At 38.3% G+C, this 21402-nt stretch overlaps 1 protein-coding gene and 1 pseudogene across 1 annotated transcript in view; both read left to right on the top strand.

Moving 5' to 3' along the window:
* The window catches only part of LOC110154661 (protein crumbs homolog 1-like), a 55236-nt gene that overhangs the window by 32005 nt on the left and 1829 nt on the right, over positions 1 to 21402 (top strand). The window contains 7 exon segments of the mRNA XM_020918672.2: positions 3597 to 3742; positions 3744 to 4548; positions 7902 to 8443; positions 10863 to 11028; positions 16523 to 17384; positions 18476 to 18592; positions 19992 to 20118. Of these exon segments, the coding sequence (XP_020774331.2) occupies positions 3597 to 3742; positions 3744 to 4548; positions 7902 to 8443; positions 10863 to 11028; positions 16523 to 17384; positions 18476 to 18592; positions 19992 to 20118 (2765 nt within the window).
* On the top strand, positions 18036 to 18151 carry LOC129411404 (5S ribosomal RNA; annotated as a pseudogene).

Here is a 21402-nt window from a genome sequence, read left to right on the forward strand (position 1 = left end):
TAACAATAACGAAAATATTGTGATATTGTATTGTCGTATCGTATCGTGGGATGTCACAATATATTGAATCGCATCCTTTGATTAAATGCATGGTTTTATAGTAGCAACAGCTTATAAACATATGGAACTACATATCCCATGATTCATTTCAGTGCAGACAACATGAAGAAATATGTTTTTTACTTGAATTCTTGAGATTATCACGGAAATAATTCACACCAAAATCTTATCAAGGTATTTTTAAGTAAAAAAGTGTCCCATCTACAATTTTATCAGCCTCTTCAAAATATCTAATAAAAATAAATAATAAATAATATAAAATATAATATAAAATAAATAATAAATAAAATAAATAATAACTAAATATGCAGTAGGAACTTGGATGTACTTGTATAGTGCAGTAAAAATACTTAAAGTGTAGTGTGTGTAATGCACGAAATCATTATATCATGTAATATTCTTTTTGATTCAGAGTATTACAACTACTGTGTATACTTGTAGGTTTAGTTGGACACTTTGGAGCTGAAATATTTTTAAATATATATAAAAAAATAATGCCCTTGTAGAACCATACCTAAAGCTAATGTTATTGTCAGAGGGCAACCATATAGGAACCAAGAGGTAAAGATAAACTTCATTGTGCTTATGTGTATAAATATGCTTTTGTTTAATATTAACGGACAGTGAAAGCTCTTGTATAGTTTAGGCCCAGGTCGGTTGCATGGTTATTTTGGTGGTTCCAGCCCCAAAAGTTTGTGAACACTGGGATCATTATGCTAAAACAAACTTTTGGCCTTGTGATGTCATGAGGAGGTCCCCCTACACCTTAATCTAACAATTTTAAGGATTCGATCAAGTATTTTTCATAACAAAGCATGTCTTACTGATAGCAGCTCATGCTTTTAGACTTACTTAAACTGCTTAAGTCCATGATCCCTCTGCTGGTAACTATCAAAGCGCACATAAACAAGAAGTGAATTACAAACATATTACATTTACAAGTTAAAATTAATATTGGAGATTTAATTATCAAGACAAAATACACGTTTTAAGGTGCACTGTGTAACTTTTCTGGTGGAGGGTGTGTCAAATGCTTTTGTCCATGGAGATGTTATTGATTTATCTGGAATGTTTCACACACGTTTCCTCACGGAGATAAAGTCTGGTCCAAGTTACGGTCAGATCTGTGGAGTGGTGACCCCGCTCACAGTCAGAATGTCTGTTTTTCTATGTATTTTTGAGCTGTACAACCACCTGTAATTGAACAAATGTAAGGTAGAGCTGTTTAATGTCATACAGTGGGACATTCCAGACAGAGCAATGACACATACATAGAAACAATCAGGTGAAAGACCCTCCACTAGAAAAGTTACGCATTGCACCTTTAAGTATTAACATATTAATCCAAACTAGAGGCGTTAATTACTGCCATGGCTTTTCAACCTAAACCTCTAGCGCCTCCTGCTGTCCCTCTCTCTCCTCCACAGTATCAGATGGGTGAGGAGGGAGGGAGGGGTGGGGGCTGGTAGAACCCACTGCAGTGCATTCCTCCATCGGACAGTGACTTTGGCCAGCTGGCTCCTCTCGGCTTATTTCTCCTTGCGCTCGTGATGGGCAGGGCTTGTGGAGACCGGAGCGAGGGAGGGAAAATGAAAAGGTGGGCAGGAGCGTGCGATCACTCCCAGGACGGTGCGGAGGAGTACACATGCACAACTGCTTCGTAAGCCCAAAAGGGGTTTATCTTAGAAATTGTTATTTTGGTCGATTTTAATCATTGAATCATGTTGGGAGGAAAGTGGATGCTACTGCTTTGCTGGTGTCATAGTGCGATCTGGATGGCAGGTACAGTCTATTTAGCATTTTATAAGCTTAAACTTTAAAGCATCTAAAGGGTTGTGTCTAATTGTTGGCATGGATAGCCTGAATAGACTTTGGTAATGCAAGTTGGCTGCTGTTCGTAGGAATTAGGACGCACCGTGACTTGCTGTTGTTGATTCCTTGTAATGTTTGTGGTGTAGTTTCATTCACAAATCCTGCTTTATATTCATTGTCTGATTGCTAAACTAATATGGTTTTATTATATTACATTGGGATCCAAATTGTATTCACCTCTGTGTAATGACAGGCCATTTCCTTGTGTGTCCCATCTGCAAATGACAATAGGAAACAGCTGATCAGTGTTAAAGCAATACTGGATTCATTTATTACATTTAGTTTACATTTCTGTTCCCTTGGTAGTAATTTGATCTTGGTACATCTGGTTAATGTTAAACTAGCCCACTAAAGATTATTATTATGACCCAGATAATTATATAATTCCAAAATAAAAATAAAAATAACCTTTTCTATATATTTTTTTTTCATGTTAACATTTAAGACCTACATTTTACCGTTACCATAGCAATTAGCAATTCAAAACTAATTATTTTGTATTTTGAATGGGCAAAAGTCCTCAAACTGTCACCTATAAACAGGAAACTGAAATGCAAGAACACTTACTTGATTTAGTTAAGTCAACTACTATTTATCATAGTAGAAGTATTGTTTTATAGTACCCAGAAAATAATGACAAACTTTTGAAGTTGTTGAAGTAGTAGTGATTCAAAAGTAGTTGCAAGTAGCATAAAAACTATAAGCAGTAGCATTTGTAGTAGCGGAAGTATTGTTTTATAGCAGCCCCATAATACTAGAAAACACTGACATTTGAAGTAGTAGAGGTTGTGACGTAGTAGCCAAGCAATAAGCTTGTGATGTTAGATGTGAAACAACCAGCCAACAACCAAGCTAACTTTTTTAAACTTAATTTTCAAACATGACAGATTATGAGTTGCTGTTCTAAAAGCCATTATACTCATTTAAATCCTATGTACCTATGTCACGATAATTATTACTATATTAACTTCAATACATAAAAGATGGAACAATATATCGATATGATTTTGAGTAGTAATTTGAAATTGAAGATTATGATTATTATTATAGTTTATAGATATTATTAGATATTATTGGGCATAGGTTTTGATGATTTTGGATGTTGTAATTCCGATATAAAGTTAAACTACATTTAAAAAAAATGTTTTTCAGGGCAACATTTAAGATTAAATGTAAGGTTAAGATCCACAATATTTGTTTTGGTTTTGGATCATCCTAAATAAAATTAAAGGTAAAATATTGGGTTTGAGAGTGATTAAAATTGGTCACTGTTTTCATAGCAATTAATTCAGAATAAAATGTCATTCGAATGTGCAAAGTAGTAGTAGTAGTAGTAGTAGTAGTAGTAGTATAGATTGTATAGTAGTTGCAAATAACATTTAAAGGATATTCAATAGCATTTGTAGTAGTAGAAGTATTGCTTTATTGTAGCCGTGGAAAGTTGCCCACACAGTAGGACCCTATAAGTAACACATATCATAAGTCTGTGATGATGGAGCTTAACTAACCAGTTAACAAGCAAACTTGCATATTTATTTTGCCAAAAAGACAAACAAAAAGACGAAGTTGCTGTTCTGAAAACATCATATTAATTTAAATACTACTAACTCTGAAACTACTGTATTTCTAACCCAACTTTCCTGTCTTACCCGTCTTCTCCACAGGCGTGCACTGCGAGGTGGACATCAACGAGTGCGACAGCGCCCCCTGCCAGAACGACGCCACTTGCGAAGACGGCGTCAACTCCTACACGTGCCATTGCCCCCCTCCCTCCGCCCCGGGACAGGACCCTTGGGGCGGTCTGGACTGCGAACGTGCGACTGATCGGCTGCCATTTTCATCTGTGCCAAAACCACGCCTCCTGTTCCCCCGTGTTGACCAACGACGGAGCCCACACCTACACCTGCCTCTGCCCGCCCGGATGGAGCGGAAAACTATGCAACACCTCCACCACCTTCTCATTCAACTCGGAAGGCTACGTCCACATGGGAACGCCGGAATACACCAACAAAACCAAACAAACCGACGTCCGCAACGAGATGCACTTACAGCTTCGATTTAAGTCTACTTTGCCGGATATGGTTTTGTACTTTCGAGGTACCGTGGAAAACTACTTGTACTTAGAAGTAGCGGGAGGAGTACTGCGAGCTAAAGTGAAATCAGGCAAAGTACTGCAAGCGTCCCACCCTGTACCAGTCAACGATGGGGAGTGGAGAGAGGTTACTGTGACCATGGAAGAAAAACTGGTCATGGTTTTAAAAGGGCCGGGCTGTACAGAAGGATGCAAAGTGAAAAACGAAGGGTATAATCACTTAATGTTCCTACAACTTGGATTTTTTAAGGAGATGTACATAGGAGGAGCCCCGTCAGAGTTCCTAGCAAGAACTTCAAGCGGGAAGGGGTTTATAGGGTGCATGGAGGACCTGTATGTCGACCACAAGCCTTTACTGCCCCAGGATCTTGTGAGGGAGGAGGTCAGGGGGATGGAGCTGGGGTGCACCAAACAGGAGTGGTGTGAGGAGGACCCGTGCCAGGGCAGAGGGGAGTGTGTGGACCTTTGGGTGAGGGCCAGCTGCCAATGTCAACGGCCCTATTATGGAGAGACATGTGAAAAAGGTAAGAATAAGCAATGCATTTTTGTGAATTATATCTACAAAAAAGTTACTTATCCTTAATGTTTTCTTCTATAACAAAGTACAATTGTATAACAGTTGTTTAAATAGGGGACTTACTTAGGGATGCGCTGATACCGATTCTGGTATTAGATATTGGCGCTAATACTGAAAAATTTGCTTGATTGGTTCCATGATACTGGTTCACTTCAATATCCACTTGGGGTCTTTAATTGGATGTAAAAAGGCTATTTACAGGCAGATTTTGGCTTAAAATGTCTCATTGTTTGAACTTTTATTCATACTAAACTGTTTATTTGAAGGATTAATAACAAGTTCATTTTGTTTTAAGGAAATAAGTGTCATTTTCCATTCCTACTCTTATTCATAATATTAAAAGTATAATTAATTGTATGCATAACATTTTTAAACCATCAGCAGCTTTAAAGGGACAGTTCAGAATTTTGGACATAGGGCCTCATTTCCTAGTGAGCCAGAGAGTTGGAGACGTGTGGAGACACTTTTTTAAATATTCCAACCAGTCCTTGTATTTGCAGAGGTCGCTGGTGCTAGGCTAGTGCATGTCAATGGCCATAGTTAGCCTGCCACTAAAAACAGTCTTACCCACTCCACAAAACACCTGAAACAAACCTATTATTACACCAGACTATCACTGTGAATGTCTGTGTTGACAGAATAATGTTTGAAATAAAACTAACCTTGCATCGCATGAATCGTCACATGTTGAGGGACTATTTGCTCATATATCAGTCCGCCGCTGCAAAGTTTTCGATCAGAAAGTACAACTCACTGCTGCTCAGACACAAATCCTTCAAATGCAAGGTTGGTTTTACTTCTAAAATTATTCTATTGACACAGACATTTACATCAACAGTCTGGAGTAATAATAGATTTTCTTCAGGTGTTTTGTGAAGTGGGTAAAACTGTTTTTAGTGGCAGGCTAACTATAGCAATTGACATGCACTAGCCTAGCACCAACGATCTCTGCAAATAAAAGGACTGAATGGAATATTTAAAAAAGTGTCTGCACACGTCTCTAACACTCTGGCGCACTAGAAAATGATACTCTATGTCCAAAATTCAGAACTGTCCTTTAATAAGTACTGTGATATAATCGTTAATCACAGTTATTTTAGCCATGACAGTTGTGACACCTAATTTCAGTATTGTACCATGCCTACAAGATTGTGCACGCATGAGACAAGTTATTTTGTGAGATTTTTCCCCCCTTAATTTACCTTTGGTTAGGACAAAAAAGAGTTAAGAGCTGGTGAGTTATATAATTTGAAAAGCTGTAGTTCCACAATCTCTACATTTCATCCTTTAATTGTTCTAAAATACTGCAAAATACTTTTATTTTTACTCTTAAGCTACATTTTTCAATAGGTACATTAATACTTTTATACTTAATATTTTAAAACTTTTTAAATACTTTTTAACTTACATTTGTATCTGTACATTTACTTAAATAACAAAAGTGAGTACTTCATCCACCATACAGGAAATTCCAACATTGGATTTAAACAGTTACTCAGTATATATAAGTAATGTTCTAATTTCAGTGCTAACATGTATTTAATATTGTTGCACAGTGATGTTATGACATACATTATAATGGACATAGCAGTAGCGTTGAGCGAACAGAGCAGACCTCTCCCACACTGTGACCTCTGTAAACCTGGAGGATGTGGGAGCAGCTTTATCTGTGATTTAGTTAAAGCAGAGGTCATTTTACATTTCAGCGTGTCTGCTCAGTGTTTGGCTTTGGTAATTGCTTTCCTCCTTTTTCCAAGACATGCGAGACTATATATGGTTTATCTAGTTAACTATTTGTCATCGGATTAAAAAGAACATTGGAAAATATTGCGTAACTTTTTTGGTGGTGGACCTGCTATCTGCTTGTCTCTATGGAAATGTTATTGTTCTGTTTTGGTTATTCCATAGTTAAAGGTGCAGTATGCAACTTTTTCTTTGGGGTCCATCACCTGCTGTTTCTATGGAAATGTCTGGAATGTTCCACAGTATGACATTAAACAGCTCTACCTTACATTTTTTCAATTACAGGTGGTTTTATAGTTCAAAAATACCAATAAAAACAGGCATCCTGACTGTGAGCGGGGTTGCCTCTCCACAGATCTGACTAGTAACTAGGTCTGGTGTGGTCTCCATGAAGATGAAAAGGTTTAATGCCATACTGTGAAATATAACATAAATAACATGTCTCTATGAAGATAAATACACTTAATGCAACATTTCTATGGAAGATCATTTGTTTCGTCAGATTTTGAATTTGTCCCTTTGATTGTTTTAACTCTGAAAAAATATTATTTTTATTCTGAATGTTAGTTTCTGAGATTTTAAGTGTACATTTTCAAAGTGTCTGAATTTTGACTGTTGAATATGAGAATTTGAATATATTTGAGCTGAATATTTAAAAGGTGAATTTTTTATTTGGAATTTTAGAGTGCAAAATCTGCAATGAAAAAAATTTGCAGGAAAATCCAAGATGCCAAGGTCAAATCAATCCAAAGTGATCCGATCTAACTTAGTAACAAGCAGGAAATTGTGTAGTGAACCAGACTGATAGGTCAGAATTATCAAAACTGCATCTCTTTTATTTCTTAAGTGTAAATCCCGCCCACAGATGAGAACAGCCAATAGGAAACAGCCTCTGCCCACCTCTCTCACTTATGATCGATTGCTTCTGCCTTGCCATCTTGGATTTTTGTTGTGAAGTTTTTCACTGCAGATTGTACACTTTGAATTTTAACTTTTAAATTTGAGGGCTTGAAAATATCTGTGCTGCATATTTAAAAGGTGAAATTTTTTTATTTTGAATTTGAAATATATTGAAAAAGTATACTTAAAATTTCAGTAACTAAAATTCAGAATAAAAATAATTAACTTCCTGTTTCAGAAAAAATTCAAAGTGAGAAATTCAATAGGTATTTAAAATTCAGAATCTGATGGAACACATTATCTTCCATACATCTGATCTTAATCTTCAGATATTGTATTTATTTATTTATAGCATTATTTTTTGGTCAAACATTTTTCCAAACAAGGCTTACTTGTGTTAACTGGAATGTTAGTTTACAACAGCTCTGAAAGTTGTAACTGTTTCAAAAAGTTGGTGTTTCAAAGAGTATCCAAAAGCGGGCCAAAACAGCTACTATCAGGAATGCTCATTTGAGCTACCAGTAAGAAACTTGCACATGGCAACTAGGTAAACACGGTTGCTATGTCCTCGACGAATGAACAGTCTTGATAATATTTTAGATTTCAGCCTCCCAAACGACATACATTTTATCTACCTTTTGTTATCCTCTTTTTCAGAATACCCATCTTGGACATTTGGACAGGAAAATTCCACAAGCTACTCTGCCTTTTCCATCGGAGAAAGCCACGGAGAAAACTTCACCATTTCATTCCTCATGCGCTCACTCAAACACAACGGCCTGCTACTCCAACTCAGACGAGAAGAAAAGCCATACCTGACCATCTATCTCAAAGAAGGAACCGTCGCCATATACAGCCCCCACACCACTCTCCTCTCCGAAGCCAAGTTTGTTACCGACGGCAACAATACTTTAGTAACATTAAAGGTCCAGTATGGTCACGTGGTGTTTCCGAAAGCGGGGAACCATCGCGCCTTAGGGAATGTTACGATTGAAGCTGGAGATGTGGCGTATCTCGGAGGATTGCCCCCTGAAAAGAACATGAACGCGTGGGGAGGGCATTTTAAAGGGTGTCTTCAAGATGTGAGAATCGACGACAAGCATTTTAACACCGCGGAAGAGTCAGAAAATGAGGATGATTACCTGGTTCTACACAGAGAAAATGTGCTAGAGGGATGCCACAGTGATGACACATGCAAGGTAATGCAATATATTAACAGTGCACTATGTAACCTTGTTTGGCTGGGGGTCCGCTACATGCTTGTTTCTTTGGATATGTCATTGCTCTGCCTGGAATGTTCCACAGTATGACTTTAAACAGCTTTACCTTACATTTATTCAATTACAGGTAGGTTTATAGCTCAAAAATACCTAGAAAAACAGGCATTCTGACTGTGAGTGGGGTTGCCTCTCCACAGATTTGACCTGTAACTTGGTCTGGTTTGGTCTCCAGGAAGATGCATACTGTGAAACATTCCAGACAAAGCAATAACCTCTCCATGGAGAAAAGAATTTGCCAGACCGTCCACCAGAAATGTTACACAATGAATCTTTAAAGCTGAACAATTTTGGGAAAAAAATATTTGATTGCAAAACTCACTTCACAATGCACGTTTGAAACACATCACAATGATTTAAAATGAGTGAAGGGTCTCTACCTGAAACTTTGGTAAGGAATATGTTTTAGTTTGAACCTGTAATCCCGCCCACTTAGTCCTGTCTACCGCTGTGATATTGCACAACGACACAAAAACAACTGCCTGGAATAGTGTCTTGCAGTTGTTTCGACATTGTTTTCATCAGTCTCGGCTCACTTCATGCATTTTTCCTCTCTCTGTAACCACCATGACAGGGAAGCAAATGTCTCGGATAGTGTCTGGCAGTTATTTTCCCATGATTCCAAGTAAGTGGCAAGGCAAGTTTATTTAGCACAATTCATACTCCAAGTAAGTCAAAGTGCTTTACAGAATACGAAATACATTAAAATCACAATACAAACAAATCAAAACATAAACAATCATCATAAAATTTAAGAGAGAGTGAGAGAGAGGCATTAAATGAGACAGAAAAGAAGAGTGCAGACAAACACAACTGTTTTGAGCCTGGATTTAAACAATGTCAAAGTAGAGGCCTGTCTCACATCTTCAGGAAGAATCTGAAACGCCGACTCTCCGTGTTTAGTCCTGACCCTGAGCACCAGCAGGAGTCCAGTCGTTGAGGTCCTCAGTGTGTGCTATGGCACTAACATGTCAGAGATGTATTTTGGTGCTAGGCTATGGAGAGACAAGTGCTTCTCTATTAGATATTACTCAACAAAAACTTTGTAAAGTTCTTTAGATTATGTTTTTTTTCTCTCAGTTATTTAAATTTACAATATATTTCTAAAAATTGACATTTATTTCAAACACAATAAATTCAAATTAAGTACAAACCCAGTAAGAATCATGTCTGGAGAGGTCTAATATAAGAGGTTAGAAATTGGCATGGCTTATGTGGATTTAGAGTACCATTGGTCAAGACACTGTATTTTTTTGTGCTACCTCTAAGCCTGGATAAATCGAGATGCAAATGTCAGGAAAGGCATTTTAAAATGTTAATTAATTCAGGCCAGGAGACCGTGACTTTAAACCTTATAAGTTACCTTCCTTAGGCTGAAAACAATAAATTACATCAAATAATTTCTGTCACTAGACAAGTCTTGAATTGCTCATTGCGTTATAGAATATAACAGATCACTGATGAGTTATGGATTAAAGGTCCTATATTATGGAAATTGACTCTTGTGAGCTTTAAGCCAGGCTAAAATTCTCAAAAACATACCTGGAGTTGTGTTTTAGTTCAAGTAATAATTCATTATTTATTATCTACATCTCCAAAGCTCAAAATGTTCCACCTTGTGAGGTCATGAAGCAGAAGGTTTTTTTTATTTTTTTTATTAGTGTTTGTGCATAGATCCAAGATCCAAATGATTCTAGTGAAGGTGTAAAAATACAGTGGAGCACCTTCTGTATTGCCACATGACATCACAAGGTAGAACACTGCCTAAATATGAAGGATTTGTGTGTTAAATATGTGTCAATGAAACAAAATACAACTCCAAGTATGAGAAAACAACTGTATAACAAATAAGAAAATAGCCAATTAAGACAAGTTGTTGCTCAGAAATAAGCATGTGTAGTATTGGTAAGGTATTGTGGTAGTAGTAGACACAGTAGTAGTAGCAGGTGTGTTGTTAGAGCCGTAGTGAAGTTTAAGTTCACTGTTTAGATTCTCCCAAATGGGATTATGGCCAACAAAGTGGACCATACACCTGCCATATGTCAGGGTCAAGCACCGATCATTCAGAAGTCGGATCAAAAAACTGTCTCGCATAAAAATCAGGTCTTCCTTTCAAATGAAAAGTTCAAATCAATGTCAAATACGTCTTGCTGCTGTGAAATCACGAAGTCTACATTGCCTAAAACCCATTAACATCGATCTCGCTGTGAATCCTTTGATCTGCGAGTTAGCCTTCAATCCTCTCTGCAGCTAACCGCGCAGCTCGCATCAGGTGAGAGAATTTACAACAAGCGATCACTACATTAGCCTAATCCATCCATCTGTCTTTCCCTTTACCCAGAATGCACCCTGTCTCAACGGTGGACACTGCGAGGTCACCTGGAATGACTTCAGGTGCAAGTGTCCCAGTAACTTTTCCGGGCGCGTTTGCCAAACCCGTCTGTGGTGCGTGGACAACCCGTGTTACGAAGGAGGCCGCTGTATAGACCTGCATGACGGATATGAGTGTAAGTATCACATGAGAATATCACTGCATTCAATCAAACAAAAACATTATGATAAACACCAGCACACTTTATTGTACTTGTTCATTTATTTTGAATCACACATAGTCTGGCAAATATTTCTAGCCTGAATGTTCGGCCGGTTTCACTTCGTGGAAACCGTCTGACCTCGCAGCATTAGGATTTGTTCGCTTGATGGTAGGCGGGTACTTTTTTAAAATTTAACCAATCACTGCTATTTGGTTGTGACGTATGTAACGCACCAAATCCTGTAGAAAAAAGGGCAATAACGTCTTTCCCCTTGATAAAATTCACCAAACATTCTCTTTGTTCCAAATTAAAATCCTCAATCTCGGGAATTGTTGCCAACACAGAATGTGGCTTCGTCTACATCCATCTCGACCGCTTTGTTTACTGTTGTGCTGTACCACAAAAGGGACCCAGACAGGTGCTTGAGTTTGACGTCATGGCTTCACAGCTCTTCGCTGATTGGCCAGTGCGTGGTCTATAACTTCTGAGGTTCTTGCAATCCATCTAGTGTATTCCGATTCCTTACCTAGTCCCTGGAGAGAAATGAAATTGAGTGGAGGCACTAGGTGGCACCAGCCTGGTTAAAATATTGCGCTGATGTACAAGCAAGTTAGAAGTCACTTAGAACTACAGTAAAGACAAAACTGTTTTATTGTCCTGAATTCAAACACATGAATAGTAATAGTAAATGTAAAGGATGATGAAATAAGTAGGATTAGAATAAAAAAAGGCTCTGTCAAATGCTTTTCTCCATGGAGATGATACTGCTTTGTCTGGAATGTTTCACAGTATGGCTTTAAATCTTTGTATCTTCATGGAGACCAAACTAGACCACGTTACAGGTCAGATCTGTGGAGAGACACCCTGCTCACAGTCAGAATGTCTGTTTTCCTAAGTATTTTTGAGCTATAAAACCACCTGTAACTGAATAAATGTAAGGTAGAGGTGTTTAATGTCATACTGTGGAACATTCTAAGCAGAGCAATGGCATCTCCATAGAAACAAGAAGGTGGCAGCACAGTGCACCTTTAAAAAAAATAAGTTGTTTTTGTTTGTATATTCGTATTACTATATTTCTATATGTTTTTATTTTTACTTGTACCAGTTTCTTGCTTATTTTGCTTCTTATTTAAAATTTATTATCACCATTTATATTTTTGCTCTTTGTTGTTATATTATATTGTGACATGTGAGCTACTGTGTCCAAATAATTTCTCTTATAGATCAATACAGTTTTTCTAAGACTTTGAATATAATACTAAATATACAGTATGGGCAGAACAACAGTAGTGTAGTAAAACTATTAGTGTAAGTCTTTTAATTATGATTCAAGTACCGCTAAGTTGTTTAAAGTGACAGGTGTCGTAAAGCGTTCATGAGATCAATGGTAGAGGGGAAGAAACTGGAAGAAGGGGAGGGTCTTACAGAGACCCTGTCCATGGTGTGGAGGGTCAGCTGTGATCTAACCTGCTTGCCAGAGACCTGAAGAGAGTACAGTAGTAATCCAAATGCACTCACAGAAGAGGTCAAGTCGTACCGGGCAAGAGCCAAGTTTGTTTATACGACTTGTAATTAGCAGACTAGACTAGACTAGAGCTCCTAGAAATGGTAACACGTTTTGCGTAGTACCCAGTATTAGACCTGGGAGAAATACTTACTGCGACATGTGAGGTGAACTTTAAGCCTGCATAAGAGGGTTATATGTTTAAAGCACTTTTAAATTATTTATTAATTTATTGATAATAATTTTAACCTTTTCCTAGTGCAAAAAAAACCCAACCAAACAAAAAACTGTTAACAATAGGGTCAGGTCAAGCAGAAGTTTACAGCAAGACCAAAAATTCAAGTTAATGCATCTGATATAAAAATGTATTGAACAGATACATATGTACTCTAGTTTATGAAACTGTTTACCTTTTTTCTGTACCATTTTTGGTTCTAAAGTTTCATACGTTTTAAACAGACCATGTATGAAACATGGAACAAAAATTATTTCCCAAATTTCAAAGACCTGCAAATCATGTAAATAAATGGATGTATTTCATCATATCTTGTGTTATTCCATCTTTGAACTGTTGATGAAGGTACATGATTTCTAAAAAAAAAAATGTATTTAAAATGATAAAAAATTTGCTTGGAAGGACTGACATATTTTATAGAAATAGTTTCCTTTCATTTTGAAGTAATATTAAAAGTATTCTGAAGAAAAAAGCTGACAAATTATCCAAAATCCTGCACCTTCTACTTGCTTGCACAATTTTCCCTCTGTTACTTTTCCCTCCGCTACCATGATCTTTCTTAATAAAAAATCGTATTACTCAAAAAGCAAGAGGTTTTTCAACCTAATCTTGTACTATATGGTAGAAAACTATATGAAGCAAATATTCAAACCAGTTTGTTAAGGATATGTAAGTGAGAACCGCTAGTTATCACCGTTTGTATTTATTGCCCATAAAGTGTTGCATATTTCATTCCCTCCGTTACCGACATGAGTTTTTAAATTTTTTGTCAACAACTTGAAAGAATATCACAGGTTTAACTTGACCCTGTTGGAGTGTAACTCTTTCCTACATTCTGATACTTTACTTATTTCAATAGTCCCTCTAGTTTCTGAATAAGAGCTATTTGAATGTAAAAAATCTACCCGTTTCCCTCCGTTACTGCTTGACCGGAACCAATAGTACTAACCTCTACTGACCGGCACAACTACGCCTACAGCCTGATCATTTCTCAGACAAACTCCTGTCGTAATCACAAAGAAAAAATGCTGTGGACATTAGGGTCAAGAAGTTAAGTGTGCAAATAAATACTGCACCTTGTTCCACTAGAAAAATTATAAAATTATATAAAATAAAGGAACAAAGACCACTGATCACTTTGAATCTCCACCATAACAGCAAACAAGTTAAGTCAAGTTTATTTATAAAGCACATTTAAAAGCAACCACAGCTACCCAAAGCACTTTACAAAGGCAATACAAAGTGCAATCTAATACATACAAAAACACAGTAAAACAATAAAATACAAACGTTCTGCTGAGCTTGTGTTAAATATACAAATGAGTTTCAAGAAAGATTTAAAAACATCTTAAAGACTGTGCTGCTGTAATATCCAGAGGAAGTCTGTTCCAGAGAGAGAGACCAGCTACAAACAAAAGCCCGGTCCCCTCCGGTGACCTCCGGGAACATGCTTTTTTTTTTTTTTTTTTGCTGTACTAGAAAAAAGTTTAATTGCACATCCACTACAGTAGTTGGCAGTGAGTGTGCGCAGGGAGTATTAGCCAGAGGAGAGACCAAGTCATTGTTTTGCAAGTCTCAAGTAAGTCTTGAGTCTTTGACTTGAAGTCCAAGTCAAGTCTCGAGTCACTTGCCCATAAGTCCAAGTCAAGTCCAAGTCCTCTGTTTTGAGCTTCAAGTAATTTCAAGTCTTTAACCAAAAAAGTACCAAATATAGCTTAGGGTTTTGATATTTATATGACTTTTATAGTAAATTGTACTTAAATAGTCATGACATGTTTATATATAAGTATTAATATAAAGAGAAATGCTATTTTTTCCTTTTTAAATGTATTGACAACAGTGAGAATCATTCCGGTCAAAATAGAAAAAATTAAGATTTAAAAGTGCTTAATAACAGTTAGTTAGTTGTGTGTCTGCACTGAAATGGAAGGATCATGTTCTATGTAGTTCCCTGTTTTACTGTGTTGTACTGTATATTACTGTAGTACATTTGAGGATACCATCTCACAGTACTTCAGTTACATCCAAAGTAATAACATGTTCCAGTTTGTTTCTGTAAAATTAAGCATCTCATGTATCAACTGTAAAGAGAAAAACATTTTCTAAAAACAAATGCTTTTTTAGGAGAAGCATCAAGTCTTCTCAAGTCACAGGCCTCAAGTCTGAGTCAAGTCCTATGTCTATGACCTTCAAGTCCGCATCGAGTCCCAAGTCTTTTTATCTGTCTATGTCTGTTTAATCAAGCCAAGTCTCAAATCCTAAAAATAGTGACTCAAGTCTGGCTCGAGTCCAAGTCACGACTTGCAAATCCCCACCTCAGGTATTAGCGCTATAGAGTTGGGTTTTTCTGCACTGAGCATACACACACACAGCACAGAGCAGGAGATATGAAGTGTAGAGAACAAACTGTATAAAAAGCATATGTAGCGCTTGGCTTTACTGTGATTATGGCGAGAAAGACTGCTGTGTTTACTGTGTCTAAAAATGTTAGCAGCAGACAGTATGAAGCCAAATAAATAACAGTGCTGCTTAAAGACATTCAGGGTATCCCCAGGTTTACTACCCAAAATTTAAGACTTTTTAAAGACCTTTTTAAGACCACTTAAATGAAAATTATGACCAACATTGCACCCATTATGTGAGCAAAAAACATCAGATCCAATTCTAATAATGGCCAACCAACTATGGTACTACATCTAGAATCTAAGAGCCACTGTGGACTAAACCTACACTTCCCCTTGATCCATCCAACGTCTTCCTCCACTGTACTGATTGTTTACTCATTGCCGCCGGCAAACCAAAGTGTTGTTTGCGCATACTCCAAATTAGACGTTCATTCACGGAATTTCACGTTATTGTTGTTTTTCCCTCCTTCCATTTAACATTGCACTGCAGACCGGTTGAGTATACAGAAAAACAGGCAAATTAAATTTAAGACAGTTGTGAAAAAAGTAAGACTTGAACAATATAATTTAAGACTTTTTAAGACCTTAATTTAGGAACATGAAATTTAAGACCTTTTTAAGACTTTTAAGACCCCGTGGCTCCCCTGACATTACGCCCCAATCATGCTGATTAGCCATTTGAATTTTTTCAGTGACAACATGCCGAATATTGCGAACAATCATCTCGCTTTGTGAATGATACTTCAGTAAACCAGCAAGCACTGTTTGCATCATAAAAGGAGGCGTACCAAACAGCAGAGGAGCTGATACTGCTGCAGCTTTAGACATGGTTTCTGTCACGCTGGATATTGAAAGTACCATGAACATGGACATCATCTTTAAAGACGAGGAGGACACAGGAGCATACTGCTTCAACACGCAGGTAAGCACTGCACGGAATATGGACGGAGACATGCTGCGTGTGTTCCAGGAGTCGCTTTGGAGACCCGACTAAAACATTTGCTTTCATATGTAGGCGACTATAGAGGCTCAAAATCTTTTCTTCTTCCTGGGGGGGGCGTGACAGAAAATAATTGAGATTGAGTATGCTGTGGTCCAAGACAGGAGGAATGATCTGACGAAGGCTTTTTTGCCAAAATGTTATTTAAAAATAAAAGAAGCTTTTAGACATCAGTCATCTGGGTGTGCTATGCATTTTTTCACTTGTGTTTTGCTGTTCCTTGCATTTATACCTCTACAAGAACCTTGGTGTGTGTTTCCTGTTTTATTTGAGAAAATAATTGAGAAGCACTGACCTGAACTACGATGTATTTCTGTTTGCAGGTTTGACAGAAGCCATCTTCCAGGACAACTCTCTTCAGTTTGCAGCCAATGGTTCGTTGCTCAGCCCAGTTACCAGCATCACCCTGGATGTACGAACACGCGACGAGAACGGCATTCTACTCCGCGCTAACGGCAAAACCCAAGTCTTCTGTTTGGGCCTGCTAAACTCCACTCTGTTGGTCAAAATGGACAGTGGCGCTGGATCTGAACTTTTAGCCTTTACCAGCGAACAAATCATTTCAGATGGAGCATGGCATCACATCCAACTTACCATGGCGGACCCCGAAATGCCCTTGTCTCGCTGGCGCCTCACTGTGGACGGAAACAGATCCGGCAGCAGCTTCGGAAATGGCGGAAACCTCAACTTCCTGAATGACACGAAAATCTGGCTGGCCGAGAAGTACACCGGTTGCCTTGGAGAAGTTAGAGTAGGCGGAGTCTATCTTCCGCTAATAAAAGTCGACGAGGTTCCCCAAGCTAGTCGGTTTATACGATTGGCTGGACATGAACCAGATATAGGGTGCAAGGGTGCTCCCATCTGCGACTCCCAGCCTTGTTTGAATAACGGGGTGTGCCAAGATCAATTCAATGAGTTTAATTGTAGTTGTAGTCCGGGATGGGAGGGTGTCCTGTGTGAAAAGGATATAAATGAGTGCGAATATAGCCTCTGCGTCTACGGAACATGCACAGATCTGATGGCGGACTACAGGTGCGACTGTGAGCCTGGATACATAGGAAAAAATTGTAACGAAGAAGTGGACAACTGCCTGGAGTTCAGCTGTGTAAATGGGGGGACATGTGTGGAGACTGTAGGGACACACACCTGCTCATGCCCACAAGGGTACACTGGAAAACGCTGCCAGTGAGTAGATAACTTGTGTGTTGTTTTTTTTTTACTGTAGATTTCTGACAATATAATATCATAAACTGTTAAACTTATACATAACTGCTGAACAAGCTATGGCAAAATTTAAGTCCTTAACAGTCAATTCGACATAACATGGGCAGCCTGAAGTGCCCCAAATCAGATTTTTTTGCCCCTATGCGACCTGTATCTGAACAGTCTCAACTACATAGATCAATTTTTTTCAAATGTGACCCAGGCCACTTGGAAACTTTTCCTCCCGCGAGAGTGGTACAAGTAGGTGCTCATAAATGTACACAAACGTTCTTCTCATCATACGAAACTTGTGTATGAACTCCGTGTGAGTGAAGCAGTGAAGCACATAGCGATCCCACCACTCTTGGCCCACAAAACACCGTGGCCAAAAACCTCATCCTTCTCAATCTCCTCCTTAAAACAAATAAGCTGTACAAGTTCTGGCTCCAGTACAACAGCAACTTTAAAATCTCCAGGTAGCATTTTGGGGCTTTTAAAGTTCCCACTGGTGATCAGATACAGGGCGCATTTATTTGGAAAAATTGGATTTCACAAAAAAATCTGAATTGAGCATTAAGCCCTATAGTCTGAACGGAGCTTTAGTTTTGGTAAAATTGATTTTGAATTTGAAGACGCAGAGCCATACCAGCTTGTGAAAGCCTGATCCTGTCAGATCTCAGAAGCTAAGCAGGCTGGGCCTGGGTAGTACTTCGATGGGAGACCACTGGGAATTCCAGGTGCCACAGTGGGGCGCCAGTGGCAAAAACTGTCGTTGTGTCCTTCAGCCACATTGCCTAGTATGAAAGTGGTGTGTGCGTGAGTGTTGGTGGTGATCAGAGGGGCCGATGGCGCAGATTGGTAACCTTGCTTTTGTCAGTTTGCCCAAGGGCAGCTGTGGCTACAGTAGTAGCTTACCACCACTAAGTGTGAAGTGAATGAATAATGAACTGTAAAGCGCTATGGGTATCTTGAAAGGCACTATATAAATGCAATGATTAATTAAATAATAATAAAAAATTTCTGGCAGCAAATATTTGAACTTTCGAATTTCAATGCTTTTTTGTGTCCTTTAGGTGGCGCTATCCTCCGGTCTCATGTGATGTAAACACCCCCTGTGAAAATGGCGGCGTGTGTGTTGGAGGGGACACAGGAGGAAACTGCACCTGTAAGCCTGGCTACACTGGCTCCAGGTCAGTACAAGACGCTCTCCATTTTAAACTGTCATATACCCTGTAAATACAACTGTCAAAAAATGATGACAATACCATATACCTTAAACAGCACACAGAAAAACAGGGATGCACCAATCAGATATTTGTATCGATACTGAAAATAGAAATTGATGTAATAAGATCAAAAATTCTTAGAATGTTTGAACTTTTATTTAGACAAAGCTGTTCTGTAGTTACTTGTTACATTTGGTTCAGTTTTGATTTATTTTATTTTAAAGTAGGATGTGACCGATATGGATATTTTGGCAGTTGATATGATACTGATAAAATGGGAGTTGGAGGTGCCGATAGCCGATATAAAAAACTGTATATTTTGTGATGTATAAATTCACTGTAAATCGTAGGTTTGGCTCTACAGGAAATTACATTTGTTGTTATTCTGCCTCTTTCCAGTCATATTTAAAGACAGTAGGTCGGCCTAATGCTATTTTTGCATGATATTCTAGCCAGTGAAGAAATTAAGTAAAGTACTGCTATTAGTCTGTAGTGGTAAATGCGTGTGTGCTGTGGTAATTAATTATATGCGTAAATGCCGATCATTCACACCTCTATTCACACCTCTATTCACAGCTCATTTACATATCACTGCAGGTCCAGTGACATGTGTAGAGCCACTATAGTCACTTTACGGTAGACAGTAGTAGTAAGAGACAACAGGCTGGACTGTTTATGTATGGTAGCTTGCAGCAGCTAAGTGCTAATGAGAAAAAACGAAAAAGTAGCTTCAAAAACCAGCACATTTGTAACACTCACCGCTCACATAGGCACCTCTCAGATCACAAGTCTTCACAAATAAGTGTCCTTTAAATCCTGACTCAAAACGATCATCCTTATAATATAATAATATAATAATCCGGCATGTTGGCAGCAGCTGCACGTGTAAAAAGGCGCACGTGTGTGACATGACTCTGGGGGTGCGTTCAGGGAAAGTACGGTATCACAGACACAGACAAAAGATTCCGCAGATAAATACTGATGCGGTGCCACATATTAGGACCTTTATCTGTCTGTAAATTGGATTAAATGGACATAATATAGAGTCTAAGCTTTATAATGAGGTATAACATGCCCACGTGGACTATCGGGTCATATCGGCAAGATTCAGGCCGATAGCCGATATGTCTCCAAATAGTACAAAGAAATGCAATGTGTAAAATCTAACTGATGTTCGTGTTCGCATACCATACAAAAATTTAACAGAAAAGCCATTGCTAGTGGTAAAAAAGCATGTACATTTTCTACACTACTAGACCATCTCTGTGGTGTGAACTGTCTGCGACCTGTGAGCAGAGGTCAGAGGTCATGGCGAGCACTTCCTGTCAGCCGGAGTGATGGTTTGTGTTGTGATGTGTTACAGGTGTGAGACAGAAATAGACGAGTGTGCGTCGAGCCCCTGTCTGAACGGAGCCACCTGTCTGAACCGACTTAACCGCTTCCAGTGCATCTGCGCCCCGGGCTTCAGCGGAAAGCTCTGTGACAGCACCGTGAGTTCTTTTCCCACCTCTCTGCACACAGCAAATGTAGTGGTTGGTCATTTAAAAACATGACATATGCTTTATTTAAGGCTTTATTACATATGCTTTTTGTCACCTTGGTAATTGTATTTTGTGTTTTAGAACATAAAATACTACCTACATATGTTCAGAAAACTTACTAAACTATAACTATACTTAAATAACATAAATTCAAGACATAAAGGTACAACAAGATTTTCCTTTTATTTTTTATTTTTTGCAGTGTTTGCACCAACTCCCATTGCTATTCGAAGGCCATATATTGTGCAGCCCTACAAGAGGCTATAATCAAATGATTTACCTTATGGACCCAAAACTGTGTAGAAGATTTTCGGTTTATTTAATGTTTCTGTCACTCTGGAGTAAATTGAAATTGACTTCTTAGAATGTAGATGGAAATGACCCAGTGCACAGGGTTACTGACCGAATGAACAATGAACAAAGCTATAGAAAGTACATGATCTGTGAAATAGAGACATACACCAGTCTATACACCATTTCATACTCACACATAGATTGATTGAATAGACAACACAAAAACCTTATCATCATCTTCTTATCTAATTATTGAATCAGACTTCTTAATTGTCATGCTAACATTTTTTTATGATTTTATTATTATTTTTGAAAGCAGAAGAAACAAGGTTTTGAATGCTGTAGATCTGGGATGCATCTTGAAACGTATATGAAGCTAAGAACCTTAGATCCAGGACATTAGTGATGCGCATGTCCCACATATTCGGACAGGTTTCTCTCTAGACCTTCTCCTGGACCTGGAACTGACTCTGAAGTTTAGCTCGATGTTTTCCCGAATGTTCTTAACAATGATAATGCATTAGCCTTATATAGCACTTTTCCAGACTTTTCCCTAGGACGTTTGGCCGGGGTAGGACCATAGTCGGGGTCAGGTGTCATCGAGTAGGACCACTGTCTCTTCGTCGCCCTTCTCTTTACCTCGACACGACGTTTGGCCGGGGTAGGACCACAGTCAGGGTCAGGGGTCATCCTGTCGGGCCGCTGTCTCTTCGTCCCCCTCCTCTCTCTAGGACCACAGTATTTGGGCAGTGTTTGTTTCCACATGATATATATCTTGTGTAGATAAAGTTTTGGTTCAAGTTCTTCATCAAGAGCGTGAAACTGTCTGAAATTGTCAAATAAATAAAGACTTACTTATATCATATGTTATATTTATAATTGGAACAATAACTTACAAGCTGGTCATCTTCAGCTCAAACAAAGAAAATAAAAGCTTCT

This window comes from Boleophthalmus pectinirostris, unplaced genomic scaffold (assembly GCF_026225935.1).
Source record: "Boleophthalmus pectinirostris isolate CB_2022bp ecotype Guang Dong unplaced genomic scaffold, ASM2622593v1 HiC_scaffold_4, whole genome shotgun sequence".
NCBI lineage: Eukaryota > Metazoa > Chordata > Actinopteri > Gobiiformes > Gobiidae > Boleophthalmus > Boleophthalmus pectinirostris.